The sequence below is a fragment of the Habropoda laboriosa genome, unplaced genomic scaffold, assembly GCF_001263275.1.
Source record: "Habropoda laboriosa isolate 0110345459 unplaced genomic scaffold, ASM126327v1 scaffold156, whole genome shotgun sequence".
NCBI classification, from domain to species: domain Eukaryota; kingdom Metazoa; phylum Arthropoda; class Insecta; order Hymenoptera; family Apidae; genus Habropoda; species Habropoda laboriosa.
In genome coordinates, this window is record NW_017100300.1 from 702,957 (window position 1) to 720,877 (window position 17,921).

At 46.7% G+C, this 17,921-nt stretch overlaps 1 protein-coding gene across 1 annotated transcript in view; it reads right to left on the bottom strand.

The window, feature by feature from the left end:
* LOC108573951 (homeobox protein homothorax) overlaps nucleotides 1–17,921 on the bottom strand; it is a 506,295-nt gene that overhangs the window by 357,831 nt on the left and 130,543 nt on the right. The window contains exon 8 of the mRNA XM_017936443.1: nucleotides 308–437. Coding sequence (XP_017791932.1) covers nucleotides 308–437 — 130 coding nt within the window. The remainder of the gene's footprint in view (nucleotides 1–307; nucleotides 438–17,921) is intronic.

Here is a 17,921-nt window from a genome sequence, read left to right on the forward strand (position 1 = left end):
GTCACATTGAAGGCTTTTCTCAGTCATCGGTGACCGGGACGGTGCCAAGTTTAGTGAAAGCATTTAATTGGCAGTAATATTTAAATAGTCCCATTTCTAACTGTTGACATATTATTTACGCATATTCGGACGTATTGTACTTAAATAAAAAATTCATTTCGGAGCCATAGACGAGTTACCGTACAATTGGTCCAGAATTCAACGCGTCAAACACTCTTCTCAACCAATTCAAAGGGTTAACAAAGATTCGTCTACCTTCCTTCGTTCGATTGCAAAAAAAAAAAAGAAGAAAATCATCGAAACTTACCAGGATCCGAGGAGTCCAGGCTGGCGGGCGCCTGTTGGCTTAGGGGTCCTGGCGTGCCCCCGCTTCCAGGGCTGCGTGCATCGTCGTTACCACCCGCACCAGGGTACGAGAGCGACGAAGAGGGTGGCCTCTGTAAGAAATGCAAGAGGATACGGTGAAAACGGTTACACTCTCGGCTCACGATACATTAACGCTATTCCACTTGTCGCGCAACACGTTGAACAACGAGCAAGAGGATCGGCACGACACGATCGTTTCGACGGGGCATCTTTTCAACAGAGAGACAGAGAGAGAGAGAGATACAGACACGTATACACACATGAGTCACGTTCACGGCGGGGAGGGTTGTTTTAAGGCGTACGCGCGCAATACCGTTGGCCACATCGCCACAACGGAATACCATTGACGAGGCCGCCACGGCCGATTTCGATCTCGATTAAAGGCGGAGCACACGTACCACTCCTCGAAAATGCCCACGGCATAAACGATTCGACGACGCGCGCGTCCTACGAATCGACCGCGCGCCAACCGCGCTGAATATTCCCTGGCGTTCCGCTCGCTTATTCCGCGGGTGTAGCCGTGTGATAATCACGGAGCCGCGAACCTGCCCGTTCGGGAAAATACGCACGGCAAATTGCCGTGCTAGCCCCGTGAGTGGAATACGAGACGAACGGGCCCGCGAACAGGACACCGCCTAATTGTTCCGTTTCTTATCGGCGCGCGAACCATCCAGCGGATATTGGGACGAAACGAGGTTCAATTTCGATATTTATTTATGTGTACGTAGGCAGAGGACAGAGAAAATATTGATAGTTGAATTTGTGTGGGAGAAATTTTCAGAAACTCAGATAAAAAGAGAATAATATTAGCGCTCTACAAGGAGGACAAAGAATCATCGTTAATTACACGTTTCTTCGCTTTATGGTTCTCCTGACAATCTTCCTTTCTGGAGCTTGGAACGTTGCGATTAGGCACCAAGCAAAGAGAATTAAGATAAATTAGGCGTGTCATTGTAACAACAATGGTCATTGATAAGGCGGACGAGCAGCTCAGACAGAAAGTATAGATATGATTTTTATTCTTGTAGATAGAGATGCTGCAATTGCACTCATGGAAGATTTCTCTTGGTCTCTCTACTCTGGGAAGATTTTACGTATGTACATCTTTGAAGATTAGAAAAATAGAGAGAAAAGTGAACACGAAAAATTCCGAAAAACAAAGAGGACGAATAAATAAAATTGTCCAAGAGAGAATCGCGAGATCGAGGAAGATCGCTCATCTCGAGCGCATTTGTTTACGCGAAAAGCCGTGGTATCGATCGTGGCCCGAGGTCGTAGGATAAGAATTCCAGGCAGGCCGGTATCACGAAGCGAAATGTCTGGATATATCACGTCTGCCGGGGCAACAATGAGTGACAGCTACTCCCACATGCTGTCATAGGCGTCATCTTCGCGATAATGTACCGACTCGGTCTCTCCCCCTCTCCAATTCTCGATTGGCCGCTCTCGTATCTGGTTAAAATCGTTACACGGTCAAATCTATAGGACCTTCCTGCTCTCGAGTCCATGGGACACATATGTGCACGCGTCGACGACGACGACGAAAAGAAACGGATCGACAAAGGCCTCATCGTTCGTCGTCGTCGTCGTCGTCGTTCGTCTACGTCGTCGCGATTCGCCTTAGAGATGTGGCGACGGAATCATTGAAATTCCTCGCGACGCGACAGGATTTTCTTGTCGAATGGAAATTTCTGATTTAAACTGCTTCAATTTGACAAACGACGAATAATCGTGATTCTCTTCCTAGCTTGGAAAATACGCGCCGAGTAGAAGGAAAGAGAGAGAGAGGCGCTGGTACGTTCGTTCGATTGAATCGTAATAGTTATGGTTTCACGTGGGCGGCTATACGAACCGATGAATGTTATAATGATATTCCTGTAAGATTGACGAGCTTACTTGAGGATGAAGTGTGTAATAAGATCCGAAGAATGAAGGAAACGTGTCGGTGGGTTGTTCCGTGTATATTAGGAAGAATAATTCGGGTTTAATATCGAAGGGAATTTAAACGATTCCATTGTATATACGTTCCAATTAATTTCACATAATTCCTGTCCGGGACGTCTTAATTTTCATTAGAAGGGCAGGAGCACCCGCGATCACTGGTCCCGCTCGCAAAGTAGAGAGGATACGTACTGTAGGTTGTGCGAGTGAGTACGAGAGAGCGGCAACGAGCGAGCAGGGGGGAGACATTAATAATGCATCGGTTGTCGCTGGATTGCTTCCTACTAGCAGCAAGTACGAAACAAAGGGCGATGCTTGTCATTGTCACCTACGAGGCGAGGATCATCTTGTCGGCCGCGATCGCCGAGTCTAATCCGGATGTGCCAACAAATCGATTAAATCGACGTTGTTCCTTGCAACTATAGTATCTGACGAAGCAGAATTTACGTTGAACAAAAACCTGTAAGATAATTTCGAAAAATACTTTTCCTTATTTTCCTATTATTTTCCTTATCAGAATTTCTCAAATGTCTCCGTAATCTCAGAAGATAATTTTCCAAATATTTTAAAATTCTCAAGAAAAGAAATTCCCAAATATCTCGAGAATCTCCAAAAAAAAGTTAACATCCTCGGCGAACATAGGAAAAAAGGATTTCCCAAATATCTCAGTAACCTCAAAACCAATTTTCCCAAATATCTCAACAATCGCGGAAGAAAAACTTCTCAAACATCTCTAAAATCTGAGGAAAAGAAAACGAAAGGAGGTTCCCAAAAACCAGTCGACACGCATTTTGCACCATCGAACAACACTCCACCAAGGTGGATCTTGCCACGTGACGTCACTTCCTACTAAAGTCCCGTGGGTCTTTTTTCGTTTTTTAAATGGACAGGCCAAAAGGGTCCCCGGCTGCGTGACTTGTGTCGATGCAATGATAAACGGTTAACGGGTGGACGGGCTACGCGGTCTCGTTCCACCTCGTTGCCATCTCTCTCTCTCTCTCTCTCTATCTCTCTTACACTTTCATCTGTTCATCTCACTGTTTTTATCTGCCACTCCGTCTACAGGCGCTCTTAAAGCGTAATTCGACAAACCGGATGTCTGGCCTGCCCCTTAAATAAATCAGTTTGCCCGCATCTCATATTCCACCCCCGCTTCTAGTTACCGCACACGATTTCCCTCCCTCTCTCCCTCGATGGAAAACACTGGGTGAGAAGTAGGGCGTATATCACGACGGAAGAAAAGCGAGCGAATGCTCGCAACGACGATACCGGCGTGATCGTTGATAAAATTCGGCCGGCGCTTGGCCCGACGGTCGACGGCGAGTTTTTCGGGGAAAGGAAGAACGCGTGATTTCTGACACGATAGGTCCATGGAAATACACCACGTACCACCGGTTCGCCGTGGACAGAGTACAGAGGAATATATTTTTCTCGTCTTTCTACGGTCGCGTGTGCGTACGAGCGAGAAAGAGAAGGTTAATGTAAAACGGTAAAAAAGTGGGAAAAACATTGTAGCGATCGAGAGCTGCAAGGTTGCGTAAGATCGTGTCGCGGAACGTGGATATGGATTTGCTGCGTATATCACGGGCGTAACGAATGCGCGAAGCGATGATCGAGCACCCTTAATTGATCGACGATCCGTCGACAGACGCGACGCTTCCAACGATTAGGCATTCTTCGATGATTCAGAGGAATTTATTAAATTCTAACTTAGACAGACGTGCTGTATATCATACATCTTTTTTCTTTTTAATTAATGTATATACACGCCAAGTGTATTAACGAAAGAGCGAAGACTTAAATACTTCCTCGATAAAAACTTCGAAAAAATCGTCCATCTTTTTTGTGCGTCTCGATATTAAAAATACCAGAGCCTCGTTGTTAGGGATCAATGTTTAAAGCATGTAAAAATATTCAACTTAATTTGAAATTTAAAAGTCGCACGTGAATGTTACTCCATATTTTCTAACAAAATTCTCGAGAAATCCTTCTGTCGTTAAATCCCTTCGTTACGAAATGTTGAAGAGGAACTTTCACCGTTCCGGAATTATCGCGGCGGAGAGGCCCCGCGAACGAAATCGGAGCACGATCGGGTGCGCGTAAAGTTCAAGGATCCGGAGGCGTCAGGGGGCTGAACAATACGAGAGCGAGTGGATCTCTCGCGCGCACGCGGACGATAAATTATAATCCCTGATGGTCGAAGTGGCGACGCGCGATGCGCCGCTATCGGGACGGCGATCGCGAGCCGATGACTTACGCGCTCGCTCGCTCGCTCGCCTCCGAGTCATTGTACCCACACGTATTAATTGGTCGTCGTAACATAATGCCGTATAATTATGTAATTAGCGGTCGAGCATTAGTCTCGCTGACTGGTTTACGGGCGAGATACGTAAATCTCCGTAATTAATTTATTGGTGCTCCGGAGAAAAGCGACCAGACGTCGTCGTCGCTCGAGCGCGAAAAAGACGGCGCGCAATCGATGAAACAAGAGCGACGAGGAACGTGGTATATATTAAACGCCGAAAGAGACAGGATGATCCCGGGAATAGAAAGAGCGACGAGGAAGCTTTAACCACGCGGTTTCTAGCCAGTGTGAAGAAGGCAGAGAGAGAAGGAGAGAGCGTGGCCATCGAGCGAGGCCAAGATTCATCGAGGCTTTGCTCGCTAGGTCGTTTCAGAGGCTGCTCGAAGAGGAGGCGGAGAAACGGGCGCAGAGGCCGGCCACGATAGCCGAGTGTCGAGGGCGCGACGCGGAATGATCTTTCGCGCGCCTCGACAACAGAGACAGCTTGTGGAAATAGCAGAGAGGAGAGTGTCTGCTCTCTCTCTCTCTCTCTCTCTCTCTTCCTCTGTGTTCGGCCTCGCGGTCTTGAATTTCTCTTGGACGATACCGGCGGCCTAGCGTGGCGATCATAAATTACAATTTATTGCAGAGCCAGCGCCTCCGCTCGACGGATTATCTTACCGTTATGTCAGCACGCTACAATTATATTTACATTTTCCCCCGTAATGGAATCCGCGATCGCGCCGGAACACGGGATTTTCTGGGCTGTCGGCTCTGAGCGCGTGCCACCGCGGGAGATTGCTGCTCACCGTCTCCCTTGCTTCCGGTGGAAGGCGGAGGAATTGGTCGTTTGGTGAAAATGAAAGTTATTAGGTTGCCGCAGAAGCTCCTTCGTTTTTTTTCTATTTCTTTTGTTTTATGTGACGGTGCATTTCTAGCGTAAACGATACTGCAATGATATTGTTGGACGCATCGCGTATAATTTTCCGAGTGATGGTTATGATATACGATATAGTGTCCCGAATTGACGCGAAGCGGTTGTCGAATTACTGTAAAATTTCGTGTAAGTTTACCGTTGTATAGTGCCTATTATTTCATTATGCTTAACGAGGAGGAAGAGGTCGGTAGGAATATTTTATTACGATACTCGAAAATCAACAGAGACGAAGGAATAACTGAGGGCGTCGTTAACAGTAATGAGCAACGTCTTGAGAGACTATAACGACGAGTTTCCGGGCTGGTGTGTACACAATGAATCACCGAAAACTGCAGATGCATCAATTTCCTTCGGGAACAATATGGCAGACCATTTCACCGGTTCTCGCCATTACGATCCATCAACGCCATTTTATCGGCACGATCGCGGGCACGATTATAAATAATAAAACGGACACGTGCACGTCGATCCGGGGCTCAATTATTTCAAAACGAGCAGCTTGTCGATGACGTTTATTGCATCGAGTTAATTTCACACCTATCGCCAGAAAACCTACGCCAGCCAACCACGATCCCTGCCGGTTGGTTCGACGCCCACCGAAACCAGCTGGCTCTCTTCGACGCGGAAAAGAAAAAGGTGCGACACGATTTTTCGTGTACCTCTGGAAATTTCTTCTTCTTCTTCTTTCGGTGTACAGCGCCGGGGACAGAATCCGTTGTTGATCGTGTATACCTACAGGCCGGAGAAGAAAGGCACGAGTGTGATAAATGCCAGAGCAATTACGTATTGACAGTCTGCATCATGCTCGTATACATCGATATTCTGTGTTCACGTGTGTCGTATAATGCCCGTGTGGTGCGTCTTTGTTCGCCAGGGAACGTCGTGGCGCCGTGTTTCGACGCGTTACATCCACGGAATACAAGATCGACGGGGAGGATCGACGGATCAAAAGAATCAGCGACGAGAGAAACGCGAAATTTTCATTTAGAGCTCCTTAATTATCTAATCTTCCCTTTCAAAGTAAATTCAAATTATATTGTTCTCTATTAACCCTTTGTCAAAAGGAGAAATCGTCAAATGAAAATAATTTTGATGCGATATTTTACGACGAGAAAAATTCACGTTTCCTATTAACCCTTTGCCTAACAAGTCGCACTTCGTAGTACAGACTGCTGTGAAAACGTGGCAAAAGAATAATTGTATCACCGTTAGAAGCTGAGATAAAATTGTCGGAGCAAGGAAGTTCACACAAGTAGCAACGAAAAACCGGGTCCAGAAGAGTAGACTCTGTTGGTCGAGCAGAGCCGAGAAGAGTTTCAAGAAGGTTCAGCGAAGGAAGGAGGGCCAACACTCGACCAGCTGATGGATCTAATCAACATTCCTCCCTAATCACAATATAGCCAGCTCTCTCTCTCTCTGTTCCACGCGGATCTCTCGTACTCTTCCTCTTTTTCCCCCCCAGCATGAGCGAGACGCACCTTCTCGCTGAGGCAGCCGAGACCAGCAGAGATTTGCAGATGCGTTCGGCCGACGCATTCGTTTTAATTTAGCCGCCGTATAAATTAGACTCCCAAATGATCGTGCCGGTTGAAAAAACCGCGGCGAAAAACCGGCGTCCTCCTGTGTTCCTTCTCCTCTATCTTTCTTTTCCATTTCGAGTTTCGCCAACTGACAATGTGTGTCGTCTCTCGATGGAAACCGTCGGAACTGGTCAAACGACATCTCGCCGCGTGTAAAAATATCCAGAAAAATCTTCAACCATCATTTCTCACCCACTCTCTCTTCCTTCGAATTATACCAACACAAGGATTAACACAAGGATCGCGATATTATTCGATGGAATTGCACCGAAAAGGAGCAGCCCACATCGCCAGCAGGAGAGAGAGAGAGAGAAAAATACAGAGAGATAAAGCTAATTCAGACACACTTCTACGCGGTGAATAGAGCGTGGAAAGAAGGAAACGTAACTAATCGACCCGCATGAGACCGGTATCTGGGCACCGAGGACAGAGCAGGGACATCTCGTTGGATTTTAAGCGACGTCGATCGACGCCACGTCTACAGGGCACGCAGGTAACGATAACACGGGCCAGACCGCCGACAACAGCAGCTCTCCAGAGCGAATACGCTACGAACAGGCACATGGACTCATATCTAGTGGCACGGTGGCGGCGTTCCTCGGCTAATTGGTTTCCCGTGTTGCCTTCGTCTCCCGAGGGATAAGGCGGCCACCTTCCTATGCCTCTTGCCCCTCGAACTCCTTCTCCCTTGTTCCTCACGTCCTTCGCGGTTTTTGGCCTTCTTTTTGTTATTTTCTTTCTTTTTTCGAATTAATCGACGAATGCCATCGATACTGATAATGAACATTTTATTGAGGTTTCTGCGTGCGATCGGTTTCAGGACGGAAGGATGCGGGGGAGTGACGGAGTCTAACAATTTTGCGGGAGAGAAAGACAGAGCTTTCTGAAGACCTTTCAGAGTGAAAATTGCGAATTTAATTAATTTCTGAAATCTTCGAGAAGTCATTCGTATTTTCTGTAGAGGAGTGACAGAATCTGAGAACTGAAATTTTGTACCTTTCCCAGTGAAAATTGCAAAATTAATTATTTTCTGAAATCTCAGTTTCCGAAACCTTCCAGAAGTCGTCACTCAGTTGCTTATTTCCCTTTCTGACTTGCTATAGTTCAATTATCTACGAAAGCAACGCAACAGCCTCAATTTTACATTTTTCAAACACTTTTGGATTTTTCCACTCGATCCTTGACTTGTTACAGTGGTGTTTTTGAAGTTCACGAAGGATTTGTACACAACGCGAGCAGGCGCGTGCGTAGGGGCGCAAGTAGACACGCTAACGATTGCCAAGAGGCGAGCATCTTATCGTGAGCTACGATCGCATTAAGCGTGGACAGTGACACCCAGCCCCGTCGCTATTATATACGTTCATTAGCGAAAAATAATCGAGGGTTCACTGGTTTCGGCTCGTTAAAGGCGCGGTTCGTTCGTGCTTTCCGGTGAATAACAACGCGACAACCGTTCCTTCGATCGTTTATCTCCTATTGAAAATTATTCCAAATACTTACGGACACTTTCTTCAACATTACCTCGCGTTTGCTGAATTTGAATAACAAGTTGCACCTGCTGCAACTGTACCGTAATCAGAGGAATATAAAAGGTGTTTACGAATGGAAATTGGTAGAAAACCGTCTGGTTCGAATTGTAATTTCACTTCGAAGATTCAGATAGCAAGTGGATGATTAAAATTGACTTTTGTGAGAACCACTGATGGACAAAGAGCGAGAGAGGGCCAGAGAGAGAGAGGAACCAGACGGACGAAGCCTTGATAGCGACCACTCTGCCCACATATGTTAACGCGTTCACACGGACACGTAACACACACAAAGGTATGCATACGGTGGACACACGATCAGGCGAGGGTAACGACAAAAGTGTCCCGAAATTCGGCGAACCATGAAAACGCCACTTTTCCAGCCAGGAAATTGTCCCTGGGAAAATGGTTGACCGGAAATCCAATTAAAAATCGTAACGATGATCGCGATCATTCAATTATCTTCTATTCGCGTACTCCCAGGAACTTCCGTCTCTGTGTACAAAATCGTCAACCCTTGTGATTACATTCAATCACTTATCTCTTCTTTCACTTTACAGCATGATTTGTTACTTTTCACACACTCTCAGCTATTTTTCCAGAATTCTTCCATTTCGTTAACACGAAAAAAACACTGAATTTGCGATTAATTAAAAATTCGACATTTGACGACTCAAAGTTTGTCTCCCGAAGTAACTAAAAATCCCTCGTTCACTGTCTCTAACCGTCTCTCCGGGCAACATCCCCCAAAAAGAAGCGTCGAAACCACAGAAGAATCTGCCGAACCGCGGATGATCTAATCGATGGAAGGATCGAACGTGAAATTTTGCAGAAACCGCGGCCTCGATGGCGACGTCAACGAAGCCGCAACCCTAGGCGAGGGTGGATCTGATACAGAGGCGCGATAAGGCGGACCAGAGAGGCCATGACATGCGGTTCGCCGTCTGTCAGTCGGTTTCGTCCGCGTCCGGGGATATATTCACCGGTTGCCACACCCGTGTCACGTGCTCTCCCTTGATCGCGCATCACCGAGGGAGCACACCGCACACTGTGCGGTCCCCTTTTCGCGGAATATGGATCCAGCCGCGTAAAATGCATCCATATTTAACGAGAAACGGAGAAGCAAACTCTCGCGATGCAAATTGTTATGAAAGCATCACAAGAGACCGACGTCGTCTTCCAGGCGAGTGGAAGGACGCTCTGCTCGATTCGAGCCGAGAGTTCACCGGCGTGTCTATCTCCCACGAGTGATCAAATATAGATTCGCGCCGCGTGCGGGAACACTTTTTGGGGAAGTCGGACCTTTCGTGCCTCGAGATCTTCTTACCTTTTGGCTGATGTGTGTTTGTGGAGACGGTGTGGTCGCTCTTTTGGGATTGGTGTTTCGAGGGTGGTAGATTAACGTGATTATAGCGTTAGGTATGGAGAAGAAGAGTGGCTTGTGTGCAATGATTAATTGGTCCATTGATGAAATTGCAAAAATTGGGGGATACGAGAATATTCTGTAAAATATCCGAATTATCTTCCAAAGAAAAACGACACTATCTTGTAAATTTAGTAAACCTTGTTAAACCATCAACTGTTACAAATTTTCAATAGATGCAACATTCGTTGTGATTGAAATATGCAGTGAAACATCTAAAGTGTATAAAAATTGAAAAGAGAACGTCAGTATGTAAATTGAATAGATTCGCAATCCGAGTGGAGTATAATTAAATATCACTTTAACCCGTTCAGTGCGCCGTTTCCGTACAGCAAACAGGCGCGATTGGATCGAGCTTCGATCGAAACAGAAGTCCTGACCGCGTGTCGAGATAAACGGTCATTATTGGCCGGCCGTGCGTTTCGTTATCACAGCAGAGCGGCGCATAATGAGCGGCGACTGGAGTAGCACGCTAATAATAAAGGGCGTAATTGAGCGGTCGAGTTCTCGAGGCAAGCAGCGTTATAGGAAGGAACAAGCGAGCGAGGGTTTCGCGTTCGTGTCGCAACGGGACGAATGAATGGACCGTCGCTGTTTCCGGTTTCGCCCTCCGGTAATTGAGAGCGTGCTCTCTCCTCTTCGTGAGAATAATTTCAAGATTTCCCCGTTTGTTTACGCGCTGAAACGTAGAGAAGACTTTTCTTCTTCCGTTTTATTCTTGGAACCACACTTCACAATCGAATGGTAGAACATTTAACGTATTATTAAAGTTTCCAGATCCAATTCGTGAAATATGAAGACCCCTTTTCTGCCAAATTCTGAAAATTCTTGAAATTCAAATTTCTTAGAAGTTGGAACTATTTAAGCAAAATTTCTAGCTTCCATCTGGACATATATTCCTACGTGTGCAAAATATACAGCAAATGATAGGGTTATTAAGGTCGTTGAATTTGCTTTTCCACTCTTTACAAGGGTACTGACGAAAGTATATAGAATTTCATTTAAAAAAATAGCGATGACAATGGAAATTTCGTGAAAGAATGACGTTAAGAAAAATCTGTTTCCACGATTGCACGTGCCCTCTGAAATAGCGTAACTTCTTCAATCAGATGAGTACAAAAAACATTCTCCAACAGCTCTACATCCCTATCACCCCAATTCCACCCTCACCTACAGATGAAACTATCCTTAAATTCAAAGTCTTCACTCTCGTCGACATTTCAAATTTTCACTTGGACCAAAAACACGAATATCGCCGAAAGGTTAGCTGCGATCACGAGAAGGAAGCATTTCTCGAAAAGCAAGCAGCGACACGATGGAAAAAGGAGAGAGCTGCGGGGTTGCCCGCTTTCTCGCTCGCCTCCTGCGTTCACGTCTGTCACTGGCCACGCACGCAACGCGCTCTCTCGCATGCCACGCTATTATTACGCTGACCACCACGCGTGTTCGCGTATCTTTCCGAGAGGGTCGCTCTCTCGTGGCCGCAGGAAAGCCGCAGACCAGGTAAACACCAGCTAGCAGGTGCGTAGTCGCGAACGTTAATTCGATTTCACGTCCGGCTGGGTCGAATCGCTCGCCTCGCTCTTCGAGAGAAAGAAAGACCACCAATTGACTTCGACGATGTCTAGAACGTTTTCCTTTCCGCGTTCTGACGAACCACGGAGGATACACCTTCCACCGATATTCCCCGCACAGGAAATCGAACCGATGTCACGCGTTCGATACTGAAATTCACGGAGGTCGAACGTTACTGTCACGCTTTCTAATTCCTCTCCCTTTATAGAAATATCCTACAGCGCCGACAGATTGCTAGGTTTCACCTGATCCCCCACCGTCTGTTCGAAGAGGCCGCGTTTTCCTTCGATCTTCCGTAACAACACTCCGCAATCAGATTTCCTTGGCTTTCTTCCCTGGCAAGAATGCGGTATCCAATTACTACACGCGCCGGTGTTTCTGGACGTTTCACGCTGAAACGAACCGATGAAAATCTCGCTTCTCTCTCGCAGTTACATTTTGATCCGTGTCGCAATCCGCGACACGGGGAAAAAGCGCAAACGAGGAGAAAGAGAGCGTCCAGGAACGGCGCACCGAGAGTCGCGACCGCCTGGAAAGTGACTGTACATCAGCGAGGATGTAAAGGTCGATTGGTCGTTGCTAAAAACGTCGAGGATCCGCGGCGAGAAGAAACGATACCGCGCTTGACAAACGTGCCAGACTTCTGCGGTCTGTTACCGAACACACAGTTCTTAACGAGATTTCGTTACTCAGATATTCTCCACAATGTACGAATTTTACACATTTCACACTTTTTTTCGATTGTTAAGTAGTGTGTCTTTAAATAGGAAAAACTTGACTTTAATTACTGCACTTTAGATACTGAAAACGTGGAGTTATCGAAGAAGGAACGTTCTATAGCCTGCGTGAAATCAATCGTCGCTCAAGGCCTTCCCCCACTCCTTCCTCTACCGTCGCGCTACAGTCTGATCTGTCTGAGAACAAGTGACACAGACAGCGAAGAATTCGAAGAATATTTCTTCTATTCTAAATGCACGATTCAGTTTTACTATCCAAAGTAGAGAAAAGAGAAGAATGAAGCATGAAATAAGCGTCATAAAATCGAAATCAAGGGAGAAATAATGAAACAACTGAGCGTGGAAAAGAATGCCACGCGGAAAAACGATCTCAAGTGGATTCTCGTCCGTTCAACCATGCGAACTGTTTCGCGTGAGGCTGTACGGCTGGAGATGACCGTGTTTTATGCCCGCTTCATGGTTTACAGTAGCGACACGGATCCACCGTATAATTATCATATTACGATTATGTCTACGGTCGAATAATTAAATGTGTATTCGCCCGACAAAAGAGGAAGAGAGAGAGAGAGAGAGAGAGAGAGAGAGAGAGAGAGAGGCAGATAGAGGCCGCCTCTCGTGTTTACAACGACGTAAAGCCGCGGAACAAGGGGCTCTACTATCGGCGAACTAACCTCGCCTTAGGAACGATGTAACGCCGATTTTATGGATTAGCCGACGGTCCGCCGCGGCTTTTATTGGGCGACGATGCCCCGCGCTGATTTCTACCCGGCAGTTTCACGTGAACAGGAAATGCATCGAGTGCATTGCACGGAATGGTAGTTTATCTTCTTTATCTTCGGTTTGCAATTAGAACTGTTCCTCAATGTTTAACCCTTTAACTCAGTTACGGTAGAAATGCTAACAACTTCGACTCAGTCCGCTTTTTCTCGATAAAATTTCTCCTACAATACGACTGATAATTGAAAAAAATTATTTAGATCCAAAAGTGATATACACTTCACTATGAAAAATTCTTATATCTTTACATTGTTCTTTTTTTTTTAATTTGAAAGCTTGATTAGATGAAGAATGGAGATTTTTTCTTTTCTTTTCTTTCAAAAGTGAGACTGGATTTAACGAATCCTCGAGCGCAACTGGCTCTTGGTCGCGAGTTAACGCGCAGATAGAGATGCACCACGGTAAAATTCCACGGGATCAGCCCGCAGCAATTGTTACGACACGCCGATAATTCGGCTCGCCGCGTTACAACACCGCAGCCGGTGGCTTTTATTATTGAGCAAACACTCGGCTTGATAAACCGCACGTTGCTTTATTGCCGTCTCGCCGCTCTTCGATTCTGCAGCCCTCTTACACCCAGCCGTTCCTCGCTACCACTGTTTCAACCAAAGAAATCCTACACGAATTTTCTCCACGAACGATCATCGACGAACCTATCTGCCTAAAATTTTCCTTTCTTCGTTTATCCTTCGTTTCCTTAACAAACCCCGATCGAAACAGATGAGAATTAACAACAACGACTGAATTTCACCGTGAACAATCAAACAAACCGAAGATTCTGAATGAAACCGAGCTCCTGCCGTATTTACCCCCAGCAAACGGATCGAAAATCATGCAAGCCAGCCGACAGATGTTTCCGTCTGTGTTTAATCAGGACGACCGCGTTCAGGACACAGGCAACGCGCTTCCCGGCGTCGAGAGGTCCTCGTTCGGCGTCCAGGTGCCGGACAGAGAGGAGTCTGCGACACGACGAACGCACAGCGGAACTCCGAAATTCCCTTCAGCCTTCAGACGGCGTTCAATAACCGGAAGCACATTACTCGACGCATCCGCCCAACCGTCTACGCGTCCCCCAATTCCGTCTCGGCTCTCTCGTTGCTGCCGCGAACACACACGCTCTCCCTTCGCCTCTCTCTCTCTCTCTCTCTCTCTCTCGCCAATCGCTGACAGTCGAGGCTGTTGCCACTGTCGGTCACTGGGTTAGACGCGTGTAAACGCTTCCTGACGATCGTTTTATCGACGAGGAAGAAAGTGGACGTGAAGATGTACGTTGAAATGGAAACTGAAACGCGGTGGAAAAACTGGAACGAAATTTGTCGGCGGGACTTGCTTAAAGTATTTAAACCATGTCTTGTATCCTCGAAAAAATGCAATTTTTTTTTCACTTTTCATATTGCGCTATATTTTCTGCTTTACAGCAAAAACTGACGTTGCAGCATTGTAAGTGAATGGAAAATTTATTTCTACACGCCTAGAAAATTTCAGGATTTTAGGACGCAGCAATGAAAGTGAACAATTTTCGCGTTTAGTACGATACACGAATCTGCCAAGTAATTCGTGAAAAGATCGTATGGTTTCAGTATGGATAAGACTGTATTTCGTTATTTCTCTAACGGAAGAATTTTCTCTCCAATTCCACCGATAAAAAGGCACCGAAGCGTTCTAAATATTTCCTACGTATACTCGAAGAATGAACAATTTGTTTCTCTTTTATCACATTTAGCCGAAACATAAAGGAGGAACGACACGAAAGTGTTGGTCGCGGTGCCACGGTGTACGTGGGCGGTCACGAGAGCGTTAATATCCCTGGAAAGATACGCCGTCGGTTCTCGAACTTCTTTAAACGCTTATCACCGGGTACTCCGCCGTCTCGTTCTTTTTCTCCCCCTCCTCCTGTAAATGCCGCTGCGTGGCGAAGGTAAAGAACGAGAGAGAGAGAGAGAGAAGACGACGAAAGGATACGAAGGGAGGGAAGAAAGAGAAACGAAGAAACTGGGCGAACATTAACGCCGTTCGAACGTATCTTTCGAGCCGCGCGATTCGCGCGAGAGGAGGTCCCTCCATTGCCCGTTCCCGCCGGGGTATTCCGCAATTTTTGGCCGCTAAATGGCCCTGGGTCCCCGTGGCCGTTTTAGCATTCCCTCTCATTAAGGCGCCCCGGTGAACGTTATTTCGCCGCTCTCGATCGAGCGACGCGCGCAATTAAAAAGAGTCAAAGCGCTAGCGCCGCTTTTGAGGCTGGAACTTTCGGACCGGTGGAAACGAACACACCGCTGGAAATCACACGGGTCCACGACATTTTTATCTCCGACCACGATCCTTCCGTCTTATTTCGTCGTTAAGTGTCCACGGAAACACGGGGAGTCGCGACCGAAGAGATTCGGAATCGTTCGTGATAATGTATAAAAGCGTGTATATACAGTACACGGTAAGTAGGAAGATGTTCGCTTCTGTGGTGATTTCCGTCAACGATAAACACAGGCAAGTGATCAACTTTTGCACGGATGATTTACGTTTGCAACATATCCTCTGCCTTCTTCGAAAACCTCCATATCTCGTTTGCCCAGTTTATTGCGAGATAGAGGTGTTCGTAGGAGGTCGAGTTTGTCCGAGTTTCAGTTTCCACCGGGAGAATATTCTCTTAACGGAGGAGTACAGTAATAAAGCCCCTGTCTCTCGAAGCCGGCCAACACGGGGAAAGAAGAGAGAGAGAGAGAATTACGAGGGCCCCCGGAATAACAAGTAGAAAATAAACAAGGAAAACGTGAACGGCGCGCGGTGGAAGTTAGCAGCCATTAAAACGCCATAAAAAGAAAGTGTCACGTAAAATTTCTCGCACGGCCAAGACCGAGTCGAATGCGTTGTTATTTCGTTAAGAGTACGACGAGCGCCGTTTTATTTCAGCGTTGCCACCCAGGCGAGCTAAAACCGACGACAACGTTTTCCCTTAGTTCTTCCATTAACCTCAATCGACTCCGAGCGATTCGCGATGGCGACCGGTATCCGCGCGCACACACCAACTTCCGCGATGCAGCGGCAGCTTTTCCCTTCGGCTAGGAACGAGCCAGGTCGTTACCGAAAACACGCATCAAGACCGCGCGCGAGCGCGTCGATTTAATGACGATATAATGACACACACCGCTCGACCTGCGTAATGCTCTCGACATCAGACTATTCTAGTCGAACCGCGAGCCAACTTTCAGACCACGGGTGAATATTTTTCTTCTATTCTTAGGATCGACTGACGTCCACCATTATTGATAATTTACTATCGACGTTGACAGTACAGATTGGTACCTTTGAATAGGCAATTTTCGTCCAGTTCGTTTCGTGCACATTATTCACGTCCGCGGGGAAAGAAGCTAAGCTGATTTCGCTGCATCTCGAATGATAGAGAAGCAGAGCATTACAAATGTTCGCTCAGACAGGGTGACCTACAATTGCGAATATATTCCGCGGATAAAAGTACGATTATACAGCTTTCATATTTTTATACGAACCCTTTTTGTACTAAATTTTAGTCTTATACACTTTGCACCGTACGCTTTGAAAGTGAGGAAAAAGAAAGTAGAAAATTACGGATGAAATAAAAAATTGATCGAGAATGTCTGGATGAATTATTTGGCCAACGACAGCCGAAGAAAAGGTCCGGACAATCACGGCAAGCGTGCTCCGGCGAGCGCGAGCGATCGCGGTCGCATTGGTAACCATTTGTTCACCGCGGACGTGGATCAAGCGGTAGAACGGAGGAACGATCTCTTATTTCGCAACGTGGATCGTTCGTAAAGGGCTCGTAAACTCGACTAGACGGTTTCTAATGCCCCGGTACCTTTTCTTAGAAAGTCTCGTAAACCCGCCGTGAAGAATCGTTTACGATCCCCCCCTCTCTCTCTCTCTCTCTCCGCGGCACGGCGATTTAATAAATGCTCGCGAGTAAACGAGCCGACTATCGTCGGGACCGGAGCGCGTTCCATCGATCCAGCTGAATCACGCAACACCGAATTCGCGCTCTCCCGCTGATTCCTCCCTCTAATCGAGTGGCTCGATTAGTCACTAACCTATTTTCCAAGCTGTACGTGCACGAATCCGCGATTTCGCGCTTTTGCCGTTGCCGCAATCGCTGGTTATTGGGAAAGTCGCTTGTATCCTTCGCCGGTGAAGTTTATACGTATCTACGGTAACGAGGAACTCCAACGAGTGCCGAGAATCTCGTTTCGTGAACTGTGATAATTCGCTGAAATTCCGAACTTTCAAGAAACACGAGAACATTTAATCGAACAAATGTGACAAACTCGCGCTACAATTTTTGCAATTGTAGAAATCAATTTCTCTCGTCTTGTCAACTTTAAATTCCCCTTATTCTCAGAATTATCAATGAGATCTCGGCAGTTGGAGGGTTTTAACGAAAACGAGAATTCGAAATTGGGGAAACGATCAAACCAAAGTGTACAGAGGCCAGCTAAACCGCGAAATTGCTCGAAAGCTGACCAAACCGTCGAGCTTGGACACCGAAATCGTCCACGGGATATCGAAAACGGCGGAGCGTGTAAGTGACACGCGCGCTCGCCTCGCGTCAAAGCGGGCAGAGCGCTTACGTGCGAGTTGGGCCGCCCGCACACGTCACATTAGGCTCATTTTCCACACGCGGTTTTACACGCGCGGCAATTACAATAATAACAGGCCTCTCCGTGGCTGGCTGTGCGAGCGCGCGACCAGTGCCCACTTACGCCTGGTCTCGGCTCGTTTTGCGAAATTGATTTAACATATTCATTAGC